This window comes from Labrus mixtus, chromosome 21 (assembly GCF_963584025.1).
Source record: "Labrus mixtus chromosome 21, fLabMix1.1, whole genome shotgun sequence".
NCBI classification, from domain to species: domain Eukaryota; kingdom Metazoa; phylum Chordata; class Actinopteri; order Labriformes; family Labridae; genus Labrus; species Labrus mixtus.
Genome location: NC_083632.1, coordinates 15,445,032 through 15,467,365, shown reverse-complemented (window position 1 = coordinate 15,467,365; position 22,334 = coordinate 15,445,032). Strand labels below are relative to the sequence as shown.

General features: G+C 45.9%; 2 protein-coding genes across 3 annotated transcripts in view; one reads left to right on the top strand and one right to left on the bottom strand.

Moving 5' to 3' along the window:
- mprip (myosin phosphatase Rho interacting protein) overlaps window positions 1-19,666 on the bottom strand; it is a 44,075-nt gene extending 24,409 nt beyond the window's left edge. For both annotated transcript variants that reach the window (XM_061027683.1, XM_061027684.1), the window contains exons 1-7: window positions 18,796-19,666; window positions 10,992-11,069; window positions 10,354-10,419; window positions 4,021-4,172; window positions 3,844-3,928; window positions 3,504-3,675; window positions 2,743-3,187 (exon numbers count right to left, since the gene is read on the bottom strand). In XM_061027683.1, coding sequence (XP_060883666.1) covers window positions 2,743-3,187; window positions 3,504-3,675; window positions 3,844-3,928; window positions 4,021-4,172; window positions 10,354-10,419; window positions 10,992-11,069; window positions 18,796-18,918 — 1,121 coding nt within the window. In that variant the 5' untranslated portion in view covers window positions 18,919-19,666. The remainder of the gene's footprint in view (window positions 1-2,742; window positions 3,188-3,503; window positions 3,676-3,843; window positions 3,929-4,020; window positions 4,173-10,353; window positions 10,420-10,991; window positions 11,070-18,795) is intronic.
- Window positions 19,667-22,258: 2,592 nt separating this feature from the next.
- The window catches only part of dhrs7cb (dehydrogenase/reductase (SDR family) member 7Cb), an 8,007-nt gene continuing 7,931 nt past the window's right edge, over window positions 22,259-22,334 (top strand). The window contains exon 1 of the mRNA XM_061027687.1: window positions 22,259-22,334. This exon is cut by the window's right edge and continues 141 nt beyond it. The gene's annotated coding sequence lies outside the window, so the exon portion shown is untranslated.

Genomic DNA, 22,334 nt, shown 5'->3' with positions numbered 1-22,334 from the left:
TTTATGTTCGCCCTCAATGATGGTCAAATGTTATGCCCAAACTGCAATGCAGTCACCCGCCACTAGTGGTTGCTGTAGCCAACGACAGGCTGTATCTACGGTTAGGGCCTGTTTACATGGACGACGCTTTTTGCTCTGGCAGCGCCCATTTTCAATTCAAACTCTCAGCGTCCAGAGCGCAGAAACACCTTCAGAATCAGCCGTGCTCAACAATTTCATGTCTCCCTCACCGACCAATCAAAGTTAAGAATGGGCGGTACTTCTGATATAAGCTTTGTCAACAACAATGGTGGAGGAGATGCTAATCTGACTGCTGCTGATGAGAGAAACATTGTCCTCATGATGTGTTTAAAATGGGTACTGCAGTCCACATTCTAAACATTTTAGAGAACTGTCTCCCTCCTCTCTAGAGTCCATGCTCACTCAGGTTGCCATGTGGTGGACACTGAAGCTTCAGTGTTTATCCAGCTCTGCATGGGTCTGTAAACCTTTCTGCGTTCTAACCTCTCTCCATTTTTCAAAAGCATCTCCAATATTGATCCTAGTTTGAGCACGTTTCTGCTCGTGGAGCTTATTAGAAACATGCAGAGGCTTTTAGGTTGGGTACAATCACTTCTATCTGAACCAGTTCTCTTGCCCGCTTCCATCGCTGCAACACCAGTTGATTTGACCTGATAACTGGAATCATATCTGGCAAACCGAGGGGCGTCCAAAATGGCCACGTGGGGGTGCCTTAAAACCGCCTACCTCCTCTGGTCCAAACAAATCCAGAGCATTCAGGACCAGAATCTAAAGGAGGACATACTGGCAAAGTCAAATCTGTCTGAAATTTAATATTTTTATTGATTAAGGGTTTCTTGATCTTGAAGAGAAAACCGAGGAATCATGAGGTTGTTTTGACTTTAATTTAAACCACATTTATTCAGGAGCGATGGTTTAAAAAAAAAAAGCGTGCGCTGCGATACAGAGACTTCAACGCTGCTGTCCCAGGTTTAACTTTCACTGCATGTCACCGCCATCTCCCTCCTCCCAGTGTTTCCTGACCCTCCAGCTCTCTTATCAATAAAAGCCAATATAAATATCTTGGAGAAAATACGACGTGAAGCAGAGACCTGAGTGTTTACGAGGCAGCTTGTGGACACTCCCCCACTTCCTCTCATGCCTGGTGCGGAGTGAGGGGCAGAGTGAGCAGGAAGCTGGCTGTGGGAGGAAAACGATGACCCCCCCCATCCCCCTCCTCATGTGTGTATGAGCTTTGACCCCTTCACTTCCAGCAACAGATCACATAATGGAAAGTTTAAAGGCAGTGAGTGAGAGAGAGAGAGAGAGAGAGAGAGAGAGAGAGAGAGAGAGAGAGAGAGAGAGAGTGTGAGAGAGGAGAGAGAGTGAGAGAGAGATAGACAGAGAGCGAGAGAGAGAGAGCGGCGGCTGATAAAGAACGACGGGATCTGACTGGAGGAGGGGATTCTCAGAAGAACACGTCAGAGGATAAATTTATCTTATTTTCACCAAACATAGACTTTCCTCCTCCCTCTTATTAAAACCACAAAGTTATGAGAGAGTAAATGTGGACATCAGACGCTTTGGAAGTGTGTGCGTCACTGCTCCGAGCGTGTGTGCGTTTATGCCTTTAAAAGGATAAACCATCTCAGAATAATGTGAACAGATTCTCAGAGATCAGTCTCCATAACCTGCTTCATCAGGTTCAATCAGAGGATGAATTACGTCTTCATCTGTCACTCATGAAGAGCTTAACTCCTCCTCTACATGCTCAGCTGTGTGTCAATAAACTGCCCGACCTTAAGGAACCTGACACACCAAGCAGACGGCAAAGAACTAGTTGTGACTCACGTCGCCTTGGCCAAAGTTGCACTTGAACACACCACAAAGACTACAGCCGACGGCCAACCACCATGTATGATCTGCGCATGCTTGAGAGGCAATAACTCTCCATGCCAGCAGGCGGTGGTAGTCCGTTGTTATGATACAAGAAGATGGGGCGGCTATGGCTCAGTTGCTCCTGCAGCAACATGTCCGATGTGTCCTTGGGCAAGTCACTTAACCCCAAATTGCTCCTTTGCGTTGCTGCGGCGGCGTATGAATGTGTATGAATGGGATTAGTTACTTCTGATGGTCTCACTACTCAGCAGCACTACACATGCATGCCAACCAGGCGTTTCTTTATCTATGCAACACATGACAGAATAATTATTTTTAATGGTTTGTTTAATTGACATTTATGAAATGAGGGCTGAGTGATCTGTTGTTTTACCATCACTAGTGCGATGTGTGCACACGCTACAATCACATCACAGGACCTTGAATGTCAGTCAGGTGACCTGCAGCTCACACGGTGAAGTGTTGAGTCACAGGAAGCTCAACACGCCGAGCTTTGGTTTAATCAGAAGTTACGATCACGAAGCTGCTCGTGTAGACTGCTCATGAGACTTTGCACATCGTTAGAAACAGTCGATGGTGTTTGAAGTCGCTACACCTGTTCTCTCTCCACCTTTCCTCCTCCTCCTCCTGGACCCAGAGTGCGATCAGAGGAGGAGGTTCAGATAATAAAAAGGAGGTCCGGAGAATCTCAAGGCTCGAATTATTTCTCTGTCGTTACAAAAATCTACTTGTATGAATAAACCCTCAGGGTGGTTAGCTTCTGTTTAACACTGCTGTGAAATAATCGTCTCCACCTGTAATCCGAGCACACCTGTTTATAGGTCAACATGAGAAGTAACTGACCTCCTCTCGGGGCTGAGCACCGCCTCCCTCTCCTGCCTGTCAGGGCTCCTGTATCGGCTCCTTTTCTCCGCCTTCCTGGCCTCGGCCTCCAGCCTCCTGGACCGCGGCGTGTCGTGGTGGCTGTGGGAGTGGCCTCCCCTCTGGTGGGCGGGGTGGCTTTCGGTGCTGGTCACCGTGCTGCCGCTGGCGTCAGAGTCCAGCGAGCTGACCGAGCCGCTGATGTGGGAGCCGTTAGAGAGCAGGGAGCTACCAGAGGGGAAGGGGTCGCTGGGGGCCGGAGAGAGGCAGCGGGGGAGGCCCCCCAGGCTGGAGCAGGAGCCCGTCGGGGAGAGCAGGTCGCTAGGGGGCTGAGGGGCGGAGCCATGGAGAGGAAAGCCACTCCGGTCCACCTCTTCCCCGTTCACTGACCCGGCATCAGAACCTGGAGCTGCAGACCCTCCGTCTCCTTTAAAACAGAGGACGACACAGAGTTTATGTTAACTCATTTATAACACTTCTTTACTGACGGCCACTTAACAGCTGATCTCTACAACGCCCCCAACTGTGTTTCACCTTTACATTTACTACGTCTGAGACTGTAGGAGATTTTATTTTACCAGCCTGACTTCAAATTCAATACTTTAGTTTAATGTAATTTTCTTTCCACTTCCACAAAATCTTTAAGTATTTTTTTTAAACAGACTCTCAGACTATTACTGCAGCAGAGATGAAAGGGTTAAGTTGTTCTTTAACGCATTGGTTCCTCTGTTAGTCCTCCTCACCTGCAGGGGGCAGCGGTGATCCTGGAGGCAGGTCTGCAGCGGCCCAGACTGCGGCCCCCTCGGCCTCCCTCTGGTTCAGCTCCTCCTGCCAGATGATGGAGCTGGAGTCTGGGACCTTCTCGGCCTCGGGGATACCTGAGCCCGTCACCGCCACCTTGGCTGGACCGGGCTCCTGGACGAGGTCACATGATCAGTCAGAACCAATTAAAAAGTGGAATGTGTGTGTGTGTGTGTGTGTGTGTGTGTGTGTGTGTGTGTGTGTGTGTGTGTGTGTGTGTGTGTGTGTGTGTGTGTGTGTGTGTGTGTGTGTGTGTGTGTGTGTGTGTGCAAGGAGGTTTACCTGTGAGGTGGTCGGCTCCACCTTACGTTTCTTCTTCTGGTTCTGTTTGTTGGTGCGGGGGTACACCACCAGCTGGTCGCTCCACCTGCAGACACACACGGGTGGAGGTGTTTTAAATGTTTGTGTGTTTACTTCCTGTCTTGTTGAACCAATCAGTACACAGACACACAGACTCACCCGTTGATGATCTCCTTGTTCTCTCCTCGGATGAAGTACTCCTGCTCAGGTGTGATGATGCACAGGGAGTTCTTCTGGCCCGTCTTCGGCTCGGCGTCGATGACGTCCGTGCACAGGTTCATGTTCACCGTGCCCTGAGGGAGCGTGCTCGGCTGCAGGAGACACAACAGGAAACATGTCAGCATCTGAATTTGACCTTAAGATTTAATGAGAACGGGATGACGAAAACAATCACAGAATTTATAAAAGTACTGAACCATAAACTACAGAAAAGCTGCTGATTTAGCCTCCTGAGGGACCTGCGCTGTCCAGCACTAAGGTTTTCAAAATACTCTTTTGGATTAATTAATAAATTTGACTGGCAGCTTTAAAGGTGGAGTCAGTAGAAATGTTTGTAAACACATAATTCAAACGTGGCCCCTCCTCCTGGACCCGTAGTGTGTACATTTTCTAACGCACGCTAGCACAAGCTAACGGCCGGTGTTTGTCACCTGCCTGTCCAACAGGAAGCAGACCAACTCCACGTCCACGGGTAAAAGAAAAACACAAGGTTCACCCTCGTTTTTGAGCGAGCTTTATCCGCTTGGTGTTTCACCTCACTGTGATTATATTTTCTCTTCTATGATGCTAAGTCCACTTCCGTCATACTCTTCTTTTCTAACCCCTCGTCCCTCCCTCGACAGGCCGCTATCAGCGCCTGCACTGTACGGACACTCGGCCGCGTCACCATGGTAACCAGTCAAACCCTTTCAGTTGCAGCACAGTGAGTGAAAGGAGGTGAAAGAAGACTGAAGCTGCTGTGTGTGTGTGTGTGTGTGTGTGTGTTCTGCTTTGTTCAGCACACAGAAACATAAACCAAGTACAACCAGAAATCTTCTCGTGTGTTTAAAGCACGTACGTTTGTAAACGTATTCTCTCATTAACGTCCCTAAGAAATCCCCTAAACTTCCTCCTGTGAACGCGCTACGTTATCAGGCTCTGCTGGACTCAGATGTAAAACAGGTGCTGGCTCTGCTTCCAGCTCCTTTTAAGGCCACTGAACCCAGATCCAGCTTTATTAAGATCTGCCTGTAAACCCCCGCGGGCTGCCAAATATGGCTATTACAGCACGCTGCACTTCAGGACTCAGACGCTGTGCAAAAATTTGCTCCACTACAAAGAACGAAACAATCGGGTTTGAGAAGAAGGAGCTGAGAGGCTGCGTCAGCATTTACAGAGAGGAGATTAGAAAGAAATATGCGGAGAGATTTTAGACTTTCACAAACTTTACTGTCATTTTAAAACCTTGCCTGACATCAGGGAGCAAATAGCTGGATCCTTACTAAGGATGTTCATGTCAGAGTTTCATGTTGCCAAATAGTTACCAGGATGTTCAATCAAGAAACTGTCGTCATTAAGAATCATTAAAAAACAAATGACTTTGCAAGTATATTGATTTCTCTGTCTAACAGCCAACAAAGCAAACACTGTTTACTAAAGCAGATTGCAGCACGACCAATATTCTCGTTATAGCGTCGTATAGTGGACTCTGTTTCCTCGTCCAGGTCATTCCTTTTACGCCCCGTCTTACCTCAGGATTAACCTTACCCTTGTATGAGTGCGTATGTGGAAACAGCTTTAGAAACATGATTATGTCCCTTTGGCTTTATTCTTCGACCATGAATGAATAAAATACTGAATCAATCATCTGATAATGTCACAATTATTTTCAAAGCCACTTAAACATGGCGCCACACACATAAGGAACATGACATTTTACTGTCTGCAGCTCAGGGACCTTAAAGAAATGAAAACGTGTTAAACTAAATGAGGTGAAAAGAAAGAAGGCTAGTTTGATCCCAAAGCTACTGAGCTCTGTAAACCTCCGCCTGCTCGTCCACGGTCAGAGCAAACATTCAAACACGGTGCTGTGTGGTGCCTGAAGGTGGGTTTTCTGTGTTGTTGTTGTCGTTAGGTGGAGTCCAGCTGATCGTGGTTCTGGTCCCGAGAGTATAAAGCCTCTTGTTGCTGAGAAACGTCCCTCTGCTAACTGGCACCAAAACAAAGGAGAACTTTCTGCCAAGGCTGCCATTCAAACTGACGAATTGTTGTGGGTTTGATTTCTACACGAATGGTTCAATTCCATATCCTCCCATTGTCCGATCCCTCCAAGGGGTCGACTATTTTTAGCTCTGCGGCGCGATATTATTAAAAGCAAACACTTTCTCACACAGTGTCACTGCAGCTGATATGTAGCACACACAAACACAAAAACTGAACAGAAACAAGACGAGCGACGGGAGAGTGAAGGTTTCACACTGAACATAAACATCGCTTCATTCTGTAGATTCTTAGGAGGGCTCATGGCCTGCGGTAAAATCAGCATGCAGGACTAACAGAGTGGAGTACACCCACTCCATAAAGAATCATAAATCCTGCAGGAGTCTTTAACAGGCCGAGCCAAAGGAGAGTCCGCCCAGCAGATCTGCAGAGGAGACCGCTGTTTTATACGCTACGTGTTCCTCCACACAGCTCCAAACATCAACAGACAGACAGAAAGTGGAAATCACACTGGTTACGCTCCAGCAGCAACCGGGAAGATACTTTCAGAAAAATCAACAACAGGAGCTCAGAAAAGACCAAAAAACAAGTTTTCCTTCAAGATTCAGATTTTGGTTTCCCTGAGTTTGAGAATCAGGGCGCACTCACTAGGGCCAGTTGTACCATACTTAAACATGACGCCCCCCCCCCCCCCCCCTTCCCCCTCTGGCCTGCACTCACACTGCTCCAGGACTAACCGGGCCTGATCACGGTTACCTCTTGCTGAAGCACACCTCGTACGTGTAAGTGTACGGAGCTTGAGCATGGATCAGAGCGCTCACACTGGTCAAACAAACTGGGTTTTAGGGGTGTAGCGTGTTTAGGCACGGTACGGAATGCCTAGTGCGAGTGCGCACTCAGTCCATAAAAAGTTCCATCATCGATTTCTGGATCGTCTTTGGACACAGGCCCTAAGTCCTTCATCCGCTCTGCAATGATCTGACGGCGGCTACAGCCACTTTGTTTACACAGTTTTTGTGGTCACACTCGGAGCAGTGAATTCACGTCTGGTGTCAGATCCCTGCACACTCCCTTCACTGACAGAAAGGCTGTTTCTGAGGTATCTACCTCCTCTTTCAGAAACATACTTTCACTCATTAAAACTGAATGACCCAGCTGTTTGTAATGTCCTTAAACGTGATAAAGGAAAGAAGCTGCTCTGACTTAAGTGTTTCCTCCTTCACTTCTCCTCTTTAAGCTTGTTCTCATGGTCATTGACCTTTTGACATTTCAAACTTTCAGGGTGGTCTCACTTTTCCTCCATCCTCGTGGAAAAATCTGTTCCTGGCTGACAGTCTGACTATTTATCGGTTTATCTTAATTTGATTAGTCTTTAATGTAACAGCGTTCTCCTCTGTGGTGCATTAGCAGCATCAGCAGAGCGGGGTGCAGGAATGTCTGGGTCTGGGGCATATCTGACGTTTCCTCTGTGGTTTTTAGACACTGCAGCGCTCGCTCTCTCGGAGAGCTCGCTGCAGTTCACCAAATAAGGGCATCAGAGGAGGAATGCTGCTTTACATGGGAGAGCATCTTTGCCCCTGCTCGTGGGGAAAATAGTTCAGCTTTTAGAGGCCGCGGCTTCAGATAGCACCCCACTGTCTGCTGGGAGAAAATAAGAGGATGATGTCATCGCTCACCGGACCGTCTCACCAAGAATAAGACGTTTGGAACATCAAACCTCTCTTTATAATCTGTGGTGAGATGCAGAGACAGGGATGTGACTCAAACTAATCTTCATAACACCCTGATCCTGAACTTACTACATACCACCATAACCGAGACCAAGACATGCCAAAGACACAAGACCAGGACATTTAGGGGTCGAGGCCGACACAAGACCAGGACATTTAGGGGTCGAGGCCGACACAAGACCAGGACATTTAGGGGTTGAGACCGAGTCAAGAGCAAGACCAAGGTAGGACAGGACCGAGTCAAGACCCAGACATTTAGGGGTCGATACTGAGACATTTAGGGGTTAAGACCAAGACAAGAGCTAGACCAAGGCAGGACAGGAGTGAGACAAGACCAAGACATTTAGGAATTGAGTCAAGACCAAGACATGTAGGGATCAAGACTGAGACAAGACCAAGGCAGGGTGAAACCAAGACATTAGGAGTCACGATCGAGACAGGACATTTAGGGATCGAGACAGGACATTTAGGGATCATGACAGATTCAAGACCAAGAACAAGGCAGAGCAGGACTGCATCAAGACCAAGGCAGGACGAGACAGAGACCTAGACAATTAGGGATCGAGACCGAGACTGAGACCAAGGTAAGGCGAGACTGAGACCAAGGTAAGGCAAGACTGAGACCAAGGTAAGGCAAGACTGAGATAGCACCAAGACCAAGGCAGTGTGAGACCGGGACAAAAGCATGACATTTAAGGATTGAGACCTAGTCAAGACCAAGACATACAGGGTGAGAGACTCTGCAGGAGAGTCTGCAGGAGAGTCCAGAGTCTGCAGGAGAGTCTGAAGGAGAGTCCAGAGTCTGCAGGAGAGTCTGAAGGAGAGTCTACAGGAGAGTCTGAAGGAGAGTCCAGAGTCTGCAGAAGAGTCTGAAGGAGAGTCTGAAGGAGAGTCCAGAGTCTGCAGGAGAGTCTGAAGGAGAGTCTACAGGAGAGTCTGAAGGAGAGTCCAGAGTCTGCAGAAGAGTCTGAAGGAGAGTCCAGAGTCTGCAGGAGAGTCTGAAGGAGAGTCCAGAGTCTGCAGGAGAGTCTGAAGGAGAGTCTACAGGAAAGTCTGAAGGAGAGTCCAGAGTCTGCAGGAGAGTCTGCAGGAGAGTCTGAAGGAGAGTCTGAAGGAGAGTCTGCAGGAGGCTCATGGAAAGTGTGTAATGTGGCGATGTGAAGTCCAGGTCCGAGCCCTCGCACACTTAATGATCTGTCCAACAGACTGACACACTTTGTGGAAACGCACCACAAGATATTCTGTGAGTTGGAGAGTGGGAGTGGCCGAGCGTAATCATGACGATGAAGAGTCTTAATGAAAAAGAAAACATTTTCCTCCTCTACTGAACTTTTCTTTAAACATGCTGAATCATTTGGATAGTTGTCGAGTGCAGCTGATGGAAAATAACGATTTGACTTTGACTCAGCAGAAACACGAGGCTCCATGTCCCCTCGACCTCGGCTTGAACCTGCTGTGTTTAAAGCAGAGATTGTGATGCATGTTCTCTATGTTACAAAGCTCCTCTGATGATGAACAGCAGCAGGGATAATGTGATCAAACACTCGTTAAGACAAAGAGAGGGAGGGAGTGGCTCCTGTAAATCTCTCCTCTGTAGGAGAGGAGTAAATAACACAAACGTTAAACTAATCACATCAACAGTCTGTGTGTTGAACAATGATGATCTCAATGAGATCAACAACATGAGTGTGGCGTTATCAGCTGCATAGTTCCTCGGCACAAAGCAGCCATTTCCCTGACCCACTTTCCTGCCCGCTGGAGCAGATGAAAAGAGCCGAGGACAAAGAGGCAGACAGTTTTGGAATCACGGTTACAATGAGAGGAAAACACAGCAGGCTGGGTGTCACTGGAAACACATTACACAGTGGAAAACACGCACACGCACACGCACACACGCACACCCAGCGCTGTTTCCTCCCATTGTCATCGCTGGAAACACAAAGAGATCCACCACATGTGACTTCAAACACCAACGAGGAAGAGTCACTGAGCAGCTATCACACAGGGAAACACCTGCTCACAGAAGATCGCCTCCGTTTGATACAAAACACACGGATCAGAACCATTGCTAACCTAGAGGGGAGCTCGCTGGAAACGCAGTAACCTGCAGGTTCATTATCTTCAGTATTGTGCTAGTATAAATCAAACAGTAGAGATGCCCGTTTTGATGCCACCGCAACAAATCTAGGAGTTTGTCTGAACAAGAAATGACCCAAGCTAGGACTTCTATTTCTGTTGCCATGGTAACAAGCAGGAGTCAGTATTGTTTGACTTTAACAAGAATCATAGAAAAGTGTGTGTGTGTGTGTGTGTGTGTGTTGTGGGAGGCGGCCTGGTGGTGTGTGGCCCTCACTGTTTACACACAAACAGTGTAATCTGCAGCCTGATCAGCCAGTGAGGGTTTGGTCACCCGTGTCACATTCCCGCAGAGACACACACACACACACACACACAGGTCAACAGGAGTCCCGTCCCGCAGAGAGACTCTTCTCATTGCTCACACACGTTATCACAGCTTCAGGTTCAGTTTCCTTTAAAGAAGGGAACAAGGTGTGTTTCTTACCGACTCATCCAGAGCGAAGCGCAGGCAGCCGTGTTCATACAGCACGAAGAATCTCCGCTGCCATTTCTGTCAGAAGACACAATCAGTTTTTAATTTCCATGATAAGTAATAGTACCTGGTCTCAAAATGTGTTCCTGCTCTCTGTTCCCAAAGTTTGTCCTCATCTGTGGATAAAACATGTTTGTGCACAGAAACTTGTTATCCAGTCTGTGCACAGAGACAACGTGAAGGGGATTTTATTTGACATTTTTATTGGAGGGATAGCCCCCTTGAAATGGACCATCTAATTTTCAAGGGGGTCCACAAGATAAGGTTCAATCGTTATTTGCAATAGTCAAGGTTACCATTGACTTGTCTTATTTTAAGAAACAGCATGATGTAGAGACTTCGGGTTGTCTTAAATTGTGATTGTCAAACTTCAGACCGTTCCTTCAGGATTTAGTGGAGGGTATTTATTTTGACTTTAACCTCAGTGAAACATTCAGAATATTCATACAGTTCAAACTGTTTATTTTTTGGTTTCAGGGTGAATAAAAACTGATGGTTGATCTGTTTTATAAAACTGTAAGAGCTCAAAATGAGCTGTAATAAAGTATTGATCCTGACCTAATGGACGGGCAGTCATTGCACGCTCTTACCCGAGATCTCTGCATGGGATTGTCAAAGTCGGTCCCTTCGGGGGCCAAACACAGCCATCCGCCATAAATAGGTTTAGCCTGTAAAAGACAGAGGGGGAGAGAAAAAGAGCAATTTAGGTAATCATTAAAACTGGGAGAGCGTGTGAGCCGAGGGGGAGGGGAGAGAGAGGGAGAGAGAGACAGAGAGACAGAGAGAGAGGGCGAGAGCGAGAGGGGGGGGGGGGGGGGGGGGTCTTTGGGGTCCAGATGTTGCCTCTGTTCTCGTTTTGCAGCCACACAGAACCCAGCGAGCGAGCTGGTGAGCGTTGTGCTGTAATCAGCTCCGTTTGATGATTGGCTGCCTCTCTGTCCCGGTTACCCACAGCACATGAGACCACCACGGCACACACACACTCACACTCCAGGACCGGTTGAACCACAAACCTCCTCCGACCACGGAGGCAGAAAGTTCAAAAGACGTGGAAACACATAAACACAGAGGTCGCCTCTTTCAGACTCTGAAGCAGTCGATGCTCAAGTGTAAAATCCTGCAGTTCCTCGAGTGTCCACTAGAGGCTGGCTGCAGAAGCACAGGAAGTCACATACACACCCATTCTAAAAAGCCTGTTTTTACAGAAGAGATTAACATGTTTACAGCCTGGTTCAAAAAAACAAACAGGTCTGAATAGCTTATGTCTCCATCAGCACACACTGTACGGGGGAAGAATGTTTTGATGACTCATCCGTTTTGATTTGATGAAGGATAAGAGTTATTCACAATAAGGTGTGTAGCTGACCTGATTGACAGGTGGGTGCTGTGTAACGGTTTGTCAGGAGGCTTAAAACCCGCCTCAGCTCCAGCTCTCAGCCTGTCGTTAGGTTGACTGAAAGTTAGACTGAGACAGCATTTCCAGCATGGAGACCACCATCGATGGGACTCCAGCGCCCCCTACAGGAACAGACGGCTCTCGTCCAAAATAGCCTGCATCAGACCAGTCTCCCTCCCATAATGCAAAGCGGCAGGTCCAAGGCCGACTTGACGGACAGCAGCATCCATCGTAACAGAGGAAATAATCTCAATCAGACCAAACCACACAAAGAGACCACCAGTTATCTTTGTTGATTCTCTAAATCATGAAAATCTAAATGAAACTCTCGTCAGCTTTTTTCAGACTCTAAGTGGACGCAACACTGTAGTGGCGTTTTGACACACTGTAGTGGCGTTTGACATCAGCTGGGCTGTTGTTCACTTCCTCATTCCAAGACCAGAAACCAGCTTAGCCGGGCCTGGTGTCCTACAGAATAACCACAACAGGAGGTCAGTCTACAGACTACCCTTCAACATTGTACTGATACTGCGTTAGATAGTAGTATCAGGTCGGCGGTTTCAATGCGAATTGGCTTTGCGTGCACTCAACATTCTCCTGCAGCCAGTTTGCAGCTTTGTGTCCCTTTTGGCACAGGAGTATCAAAACCTGATCACATCATTAACAGCAGTATGACCTGATGTAAATAAAGACAGAGGTTTGAGCTTTACTCTGCAAAAAGCTTTAATTCAGTTTGAACAGGATTCAGAACACAGCGCTCTCCTGTGTCCGGCGGCTGGTCGTCTGTCTTCACACAGCGTTAATCTGCAGCTCTGTGCTCCGAGTTAACGCCGTCTCTGTGCTTTACGTGTTAAACATTACCCAGCTGTTCTCACTCCTACACACAAACCTGAGATGTCTCTGCTCTGTGGAGGATGTGATTATTAGTTAGCTCTTCTTAAAGTGCTCCGTGTCGCTGCATGCACCATAAATCTATATGTGCCTGAGTTAGGCGTGTGTGGACGCGTCTGTGAAGTCAGTGTAGACGAGCTGAACCCTTACCAAAGATCATTTTGGAGGGGAGCATGTTGTGACCCAGATAAATCAGTTCAGTGTGTTAATTAGGCAACGGATGACGAATGGTTTCCCCCCGGTTGTGTCGTCCTGCAGGGAGTGAGGCAGCAGGAGAGACGTTCAGACCGCAGGGAGAAAACCCGGAGCAGCTGCTGCAGAGCGACCACGAGCAGGAACACATCGTCTGCCCGACTTTAAATGAGCACGCCGCTCCGCTAAGGCTGCTATCTGTGCTAACAAAGACAAACTGTGCACATCTCATTGACCAGCTGCCGTCTAAATGAGATCTCAAAGAAACGATTCTTTATTTAATCGTCAGTGTTTTTACTCTCGGAACAGTTTGAAAAACAATGCGTACAACATCGGGAGTTGAAATGAATCATTTCTACAATGCAGCATCAAACGCAGCGTCCTCAGTAGTATCTTTGCCAATCAGGGCGCGGTCACACTGATCATCTGTACCGTGCTGTACCCAAGCACGATTCAGCACAAAGATCATGACAGCTACTTTATGGCTTATATTGTGTCATTTTAGTCAGATACAGCCATGAAACTCTGGATTTCTCCATAATGAAGGCTGTCAGCGTTGTGTACCCGCGTGCTTGTGCTCGTGCATGAAGTGTACCATGCCGAAGCACACCTCTCCGAAGTGTGCCAAAGCCAAGGAAGTGTACCATGCTTGAGCACGAGACGGAGCGGTCACACTGGTCAAACGAACTGGACTTTAGCGTTGAAGCGTGCTTGGGCACGGTACGGATGGCCAGTGAGACCGTGCCCTCAGAGCGGCTGCAGTCTATAAACCTGCGTCTTGCATTTTCATTTCCTGCTATTGTCGTAGACACACTGCAGAGGGTTTAACTCGGGCTTTAGGGTAGCGTAGAGCTAGGAAAAATTAAGCAATGCGCATTCGGTCGGTCTCCACTCTGCTACGGCAGTAGAGCTCATCGTCTTTTTATTTATTCAGTATGTGTGCTTACACTGGCTCCGCTGCGCTGCGTCTCAGCTAAACGCATGGCTTGAATTTTTTGCAGAATGTTGGAGCATCAATTTACCAAAAAGGACAGGAAGTAAGTCACTGAAACAACATGAAAACATCCAGTTTATTTTCAGAATAAAACACTCTGTTTTGATGGTTCAGAAAAATTATCTTTGTGTGTTTATCAGAGTTTTATACCACATACATCCTATTATCTCGTGCAGTGGCGAATGAGTCTGTAAAATTACCTCGGGAACTCTTTTGCCTCGTCACTCTAGCTGTCTGTTGGTGTTGACCGACAATGGTAGTGATAGGAAAAGCAGTTCTTTTCAGTGTACTGAATCAGTAGAATCAGTTCAGTAAAGTGATTCGTTCAAAAGATACGTTCACCGAATCGTTCAACACTTCTCCGCAGCGCTGTCTGTGAATCAGAATTTAATAAGCTGAAACACGGCCGAACGTTTAGTTCTGCTCGCGATCGTACTGAGAACAGCCGGTGGTGAATAATAAACCAATGAGCTGAGAATTTAGTTGGATAAAGCTACAGTTTGCAAACTGAAAGCTGCTAAAACAATCACATTTATTTTCCCCGACCGTTCTGTTCAGTACGTTCAGTACAAGAAGAGGAAGAGAGTGACTCGGAGGCGGAGCTCCCGCTCAGTTCGTTCAGTGAACGAAACACTGACTGAACGTGAACGAGCGAGACTGCGAGTTACCAGCCTCAGTCACACACACACTGTACTGACTGAAACATGATCGTTAGTGGATGTTAAAACAGTCAGCTGAGTGAAATTGAGTTGGATATAAAAGCCGTTTGCAAACTGACAGCAGCTATAAAAAGCACATACATTTTCGCGACACCTAAATGTTAAATAATATATTTGCTACTTCCTCAATTTTGGAGACATGAGAGGGAGAAGTAGGGGCGGGCTTTAGCGACACAGAGCTCCTGACCGACTCCGTCCTGTTCGTTCACTCAGTACGTATCACTGACATGAAAGGGAGAGGGAGGGCGGGCTTTGAGCGACTCTTACGGTCTGGAGAGAGAGACATGAGACGGGAGAGAGGAGAGCGCAACTGAAGTTTAGAAATGAACGACTCTTTTTAGTAAGTGATTCAGTTCAGTTTGTTCACCCAGCTGATTCGTTCGTTTTGAACAAATCGTTCACGAACTACACATCACTAGACAATGGTGGATGGAGCCGTAACGGACCAGAGCGAACACGTTACACGTTTCTGGAAGTTGAGACTTTGTAGAAAAGTCTGTGAGCAGAGCAGTCGGTATCTGTGTGGGAGCATTGGCTCCATGTTAAAGCTATCTCATCCTCTGTGCATCGCTAGAGACTCACGCTGGGAAACTTTACTCGGATATCCTGACCCCACACTTCCTCTCCTCCTGTGACTCCTGCTCCCACTCCTCCTATCCCATCACACCATGCCGATCTCCCTGCGTCTCTCCCACGTTCATTTAAAACCAAACACTGCCTGCTTCCTCCATCTCTGCCCCGCCTCCCGCCGCCCACCTCCTGCTCTCCCCGGCGGCATGATCACTTCTCCAGGACGAACTTCTCCTCACCTCTCTGGGGACAAACTGTTCATGTGACTGAGTGAAAACCGTGACAACAGACCTGGCACTTGTAGGAAATAAAACCTCCTCCTGGGGCGCATTGGTTGAAATAAATGAATGTTCTCTGGCTCTAGCAGCGGCCCCTCCCCCGGCCCACCTTTTATTCCAGCGCCGCTGAACAAAGACTTTGTTTATATTGGACACTGTCCTTCTGACATGCAGCTCTCTTCTCTTTGCATAACTTCTCCATGTGGGCTATCTGTTTCAAAGTCCGGCTCCCTTTACCAAGAGAACACCTTTAACTTAGGGCTCAGATTCACTCAGCGAAACGGCGTGCTCATGGCGTTTTAACAGCCTTACAAGAGCTTGCTCCTCGCAGGGTGATTGAGTTTATCTCCTCAGAGTCTGACCCTTTCTCTCCACACTGGAACATTTTACAAAGCCTTACCCTCACCTCTCGAGTTTAACACTGTTTATGCGTGCTTATATAACACGGCTTTAGGCCGAGCAGAGCTATCTGGTCTGAGCAGCGTCCACATACGAGTCCTTACAAAACCTGCTTGTGCAACTGAGCTCCCTGCTGCCTGTTTGGATAGCTGACAGAGTGGAGACAGTCTCTCACAGCCTGCGGGCGGCTGGATGAGCGAGGGCGGATGGAGTATCATCGGTAAGCCTCTCTGGTTCCGTCATGGCAGAGAGCGAGGGCCGGGTCACCGGGAGATTAGAGGAAGTGATGTAACCGTAAGCCATCTATCTGCAGTCAGGAGTCTGAAGGGTTAACCAGCAGCTCACTCAGAGAGGAGCTGTACACACTTCAGAAACAGACACAAAGTGTGTAACCCCCCCCACACACACACGAGAGGATGCTGACGTTGCCGTTTGGCTCTGAAGCTGCGTTCGAGAGCCCATCTGGGCCTCAAGTCTGGGATCAATTACAGGACACAACAGAGACTAAACTAATGATCTCAGAGAGAAACAAGCAACTCAGAGAACACGCTCAGAGTATGACCTGCACTGCTTCATCTCTGCTCCTCTCTTTCTGTTCTTTGTAAAATAGGGTTCCTGGTAGATTCCTCATGAGCTCCGTCTCCAGAGCAGGAACTTTCCCCAGGGACGAGGAACCTTTGGAGGACCTGGAGTCCACCTCAGGGACCGGGAACTTACCCGCCCCCAAGACTTTATCGAACTCACAGCTAAGGTTGTCACATAAAAAAATCTAATGACATGATACCTGTTGAAACCATGGCAACAAAAATAAAAGATCTAAGTTCTGTTTTTAATGACCAAAAACTGCAGAGGGCAAAGGTCAAATACTTTGGAAACGTTTCAGTACGAGTTTGCGTGACGTGTTGGAAGCATTCCTCTCCTCACCTTGGTCCAATGAAGAGATGGCGTTTATTGGTTACATCGATATATCTAAAATATTATCGATTATTCATATAACAACATAACAACAAGTGTTGATGTTTTTTGACAACCTCACTAACTGCAAAGTTCGTTCTTAAGGCCCGATCACACGTAGAGCTCTCGCCGTTGCCAGGAAGTGGAAGAATGTCATACAGAGCGGAGGTAAAGCCTTTAACTTGATTTGATCGGCTGCTTCAGAAGAAGAGCGCCGGTGACAGCGCCCTTCTGATTTTCAACTTGAGGGCACGGATGCGACCGCACAAAAAAATGGGGGCGCGCTTGGAAAAAAGCTGATCTAAAGGTTCCTGTGAGTTTTGGTGTAAACGGGACTGTAGCGGTTTCTGTCCGGCTTCGTGTACACACGGGAAACAAATGCCAGCTGGAGGTTACACAAACAAAGACAACAAACTGGCAGCCAAACGGAGCTTTTAGTGCAGAGAGGAAATCAAAAGGAATTCACTTTAACCCGCACGTCAGGGACGATCGACATGGAGAGAGAAAGGAAACCTTCAGCTGTTTTTCTTCCTGTCCTACTTTTTAAAAACGATTCTATCACATGAACATGAGAGAGACGCTTTCGCTCAATCTTTACACCTTAACCACTTCAAACATTACAAGCATTCAAGCACGCAAGGTATTTTCTAGGCTGCAGGGACGGCGTGCCGTCTAGCCGACATTCTCGTGAGCATGACGAGCTGGTTCCTCCGTCAATAATCATTTTACCCTTTCCAAACATCGGGCGACCGCGAGTAAAGACTTTCTGAGGCGGTGGTCAACCGAGGGGCCTTTCAACGAGTTGATTTTAAATGATGCAAAGACGTTTCATACTGATGTGGTCGAATGTTGATCTGTGATTTTAACACTCGATGGAAATCAAGGACTTCTGTTCTTGTTGCTATGGTAACGAAACAGGTGTATATTTTTAACAGTGTTGCATCACTGGTGCATCGTAAACACCAACATTTAAGTGGTCAATGTTGGGGTCAGCAGCTTCAGGCCCCGTGTCTACCTAGCGTTTTTTCCGGGCAGAAAAGCGCTGACTGTGCGCTCGGGAGCGCTTGCATGAAGCCTTTGTGCGCTGGGAAGAAAAGACGCTACACGTCCGTCCCGTCTCTATGACAACAGTCTGTTGACCGCTGTATGACCGGCACTGCTCCGTTACTTACTGCATGTTTTATATTTGAGATCGTTTATTTCCCGATCAGACACGGAGCGAGGAGGATGTGGAGACAAGACACGATCTGTAGGTGGAAAAAATACTGGGATTTTCTTATATTTTGAAAAGTGCGCCGGTTACGTCGGCATCGCCTTTCTGAAAAGTTGAAAGATTTTCAACTTAAGCAATCAATCTCGATTTTTCTCCAGACAACCGCCTGCTGCTGTAAATGCTCTCTACTTGTTGAAAACAACTGAAAAAGGACACTGGCCCTAAAAAAAAAAACCCGCTGGGTGGACACGGAGCCTTACAGACATTTGGAGCGGAACAAAAACAACTTCAGCAGTTTGGAGATATTTTGGCTTTTTGGTGATTGGTGCTGGTTGTAATCCAAACAGCTCTGCTGGTGACAGCTTGAAGAGAACTGCTCCTGTTATACAATGAAACTAATGATTTTTGACTGGTGAATAAATGCAGCAACATCGGCACATGTCGGAGATAAAATTAGCCGATACCAAATCGCTGGTAGTCGTTTTATTGGCCAATATCGGCCGATATTGTTGGCTGGCCGATTAATCAGTCGGTTTGTCAGTTTTCATTCACAATGGAAACTTTGCGCCCATGACTGTGCAAAAAAACTCTGCAACATTTAGTTGCCAAACATTTCTGCAACTTAGACTCTTTCTCACCTTCACTTCATTACAATAAGAGACACTGCAGCCTTAGTGTGCAATGAGCACACCGTGTGTCAATGAGTGCACAGGTGAGTCTAAATCATCGTGATGCAACCAGATAAAACACATATGCAACATTCCTGGTATAATTAGCATCTTTGGTACCTGTGTCAGGTCCTGGTCGGTCAGCAGATGCAGCTCTCGGGGTTTGAAGCAGTTCTGACATTTGCTTTTATTGAAGAAGTTCGCCTGGAATTTCCTGCAGGGGTTTTCTTTAGCGGTAGACATCTTTAAAAACTGATGTATACGTGCAGGACTTTTATCAATGAAGCTGTAATCCTCCTCTCTTTTCTTCTGAGACTTTTTATCCCGACAAAGCTCCACGACTCCGACGCATTTTCATGTGATAAAATATATCGAATAGTTCGGGGATAAAAGGTTCAAATTAAACTCTTCTTCGTGTCTATCCAATCGCTGGCTCCTGATAAATAATTAGCTGCCATTAAGCCGGGCTTCCCCTCCCTCAGTCCCTCAGTCCATGGCCTGCTCCCACAAAGCGAGGAGGCTAATATCCTGTTAGCTTCCCGTGGATTTACACATCAATAATGTAATGGCCACGCAAACAACACCTGCGCACAGGTACCTCCTTTAAGCTCCCATGAGACGGTGTCCCTTCTGTAACAGCAGACTCCCATGTGGAGGTGGACCCGGCTCAGACAGCAGGACCCTGTCCCCGGAGGAGCAGGCAGTCCATGCGAACTTCATCCAGTGTAGCCACGGTTAGCGCTGGGAGCTAGCTCGCAGATAGCTCATGAAATCTCGTCCTGGCTCGTGTCTATTAACTTTTAAATAAATATTTTAAATATATATATCCGGTAATCCGAGCCGGTCCCGTGTTAGACCCGCTGCTTGCAGGGGGAGCAGCTCCGTGCCGGTCGTTCAGGGTTCGGGTCCATAACTAGCCTTGTTAGCAGCGAGACGTTTATTTTCTTCTTTCCCAAAGGAGCGAGGGGGAGCGGACACTCACTCACACACACTCACACACATACATACACACACACACATACGCACACACACGCACACACACACAAGCTGTTGGGAATCTGTGGAAGTCTCGCGATAACTACTCACTCTCGCCACCCTGTGGACACAGCAGCGGTCTACCACAAAGTGTGTTTTTATAATAATAATATTTTAATATAAAATAGTTATGTTTGTTATTTTTTTACATGTTAATATGTAAAAATATGCTTCACATATTAATATTTTTTTGTGCGTCATTACTTTAATAAATACAAAAATATTTTTCATTAATTATATAATTCTGTATATTAATTCATCATTGTACTATATCATGTTTACTATTTATGTGTGCTTTCTAACTAATACATATTTATTCATTTGGATTTTAAGTTAGTATATATTTTAGATTATTATTTTATGAATTTCTCATTGTGTTATTTTTTTGTTTAGTCGTAATTTTTTATATCATTATATTTATTTAATTGTATTTTTATTTCAAAATTATATTTTATTAGCGTATCATTGTATTATTTATGTTTTTATTCACATGTTATTTTTTGTTAAATTTTTAAATTATTGTTTTATTAGACTTTTATTATGAAATTATTTGTTAAAAAAATAATAATATTTTGTGTAATTTTATGTGATTATTTGTTTATTTATTATGTTCACTTTTATATCATTATTATTTATTTATTTCTATTTTTAATTAGATCTTTTAGAAAAGTATTTTTTTTATTTATGAGGGATTTGTATGGTCACTTATAATATTATTGTAGATTTATTTGTTTGTTTTTATTTTATTTATATATATTTTTAAGATCTTTTAGCATAAAATATTTCTGTTATTAAATGACAGTTGTTGTCATTTTATATTGTGTTTGTTATTGTAAACAACACTCTTTATTTTAATCTCTTATAAATTAAAATATAAAACTGGAGTTTTAAAAAATAGCTTCAAATAAATCCTGGATTACCAAACTAATAAAACAATAAAACACGTCACATTGCGCGCCAAATATTAATTACATCATCAAAGACCCTATAAAAAGATTGTTAAAAGATTTTTTAATTGAATTAAACATTATGTCCGGTTACTGTGAGGTGCTAAGAAAAACACTTTTAATGCAAAGATGCAAAATTTTGTAATGTTTCATATTTTCTGTCGTTTATTTGATTACTGATGTCTTTGATTTTCACAGAGAGACAACTTTATTTTCAGACTCAGAGTTTATCATGGAGAACTACGCATCACTTCAATACGAGCATCAGAATCAGCAGGCCGTCTCCACCAACAATTCTGAGGAATGTATGAGACATGAGAGCTCATGAGCTCCGAAGGAATAAGATGTGGTTAGTAACTAAGATTTATAGATAGTGACATGTAGTAATATGATGTTAATGCACAGAGAGAGGGAGAGATAGGAGCTCAAAGTGCTCAGTTCCACCCATAGTCTAAGCCTATAGCAGCATAACTAGGAGCTGCGCCAGCCCTCACTATACAAAAAGGTTTTATCAAAAAGGAAAGTTTAAAGTCTATTTAAAGTACAGAGTGTGTCTGCCTCCCGTACACTGAATGGTTGATGATTCTAAGGAGAGGGGCATGATAACTGAAGGCTCTACTTCTCATAATACACTTAGAGACTGTAGGTACCACGAGCAAGCCTGATAACTGAAGGCTCTACCTCCCATAGTACATTTAGAGACTGCAGGTACCAGGAGCAGGCCTGATAACTGAAGGCTCTACCTCCCATAGTACATTTAGTGACTGCAGGTACCAGGAGCAGGCCTGATAACTGAAGGCTCTACCTACCATAGTGCATGAGCAGGTCTGCATTCTGGGAGCGTAATGTTCTCGATGGGTAATACGGCACTATTAGCTCTTTAAGATAAGATGGTGCCTGACCATTAAGAGCTTTGTAAGTGAGAAGAAGTATGTAAGTAAGTTCTATTCTATGTACAGTCTTTGGTTCATACGCAGAGGGCATCAAAAAACGTATTTCAGTCAGCTCCAAAGGCGGATGTGAGCCAGGCAGAAGGAGCTAACATTAGCCAGGAGGCTAGCGCTAACAGTACTGATTGAATGTGCACACATTGATTTAAATCATATCCCGAGAGGACGCAATCACTGGACCTTTCAAGGGCCCAGCCATGTTTGCGGGCGGCCCTGTATGTGGGTGTAGGAGGTCAGTGAGGAACTTTGGGGGGCGGAGGGATTTATAAGTGAGGAGGGGTATTTTGTATTTGATTCTGGACATTATTGGGAACCTGTGGAGGGGGAGATGAGGGTTGGGGTGAATCTTGCTGCTGTTTTGATGCACGGAAATAAACAAAAACATCGCAACATATAGAAAGCAAGTGGAAAGCAAAACTCTCACTGTCATGGAACTGTCGTAAAATAAACTGACCAATGTCGACATAAAAGACTGAAGAGCTGCAGGAATAAACACACAAAGTGTATGTGAGTCTCTCATATGTGCAGGTCCTCTCTACACGCTGGCAACAAGGGAGCATGCCTCAGATAGCCTTCACTGCATCAGTGTGTATTAATGGCTGACTGAAGCAGAGGCTATTATAAGCAGAAGGTTCAAGTGGACATACAGACAGACAGAGGACAGACAGACAGAGAGAGAGAGAGAGAGAGAGAGACAGACAGACAGAGAGAGAGAGAGAGAGAGAGA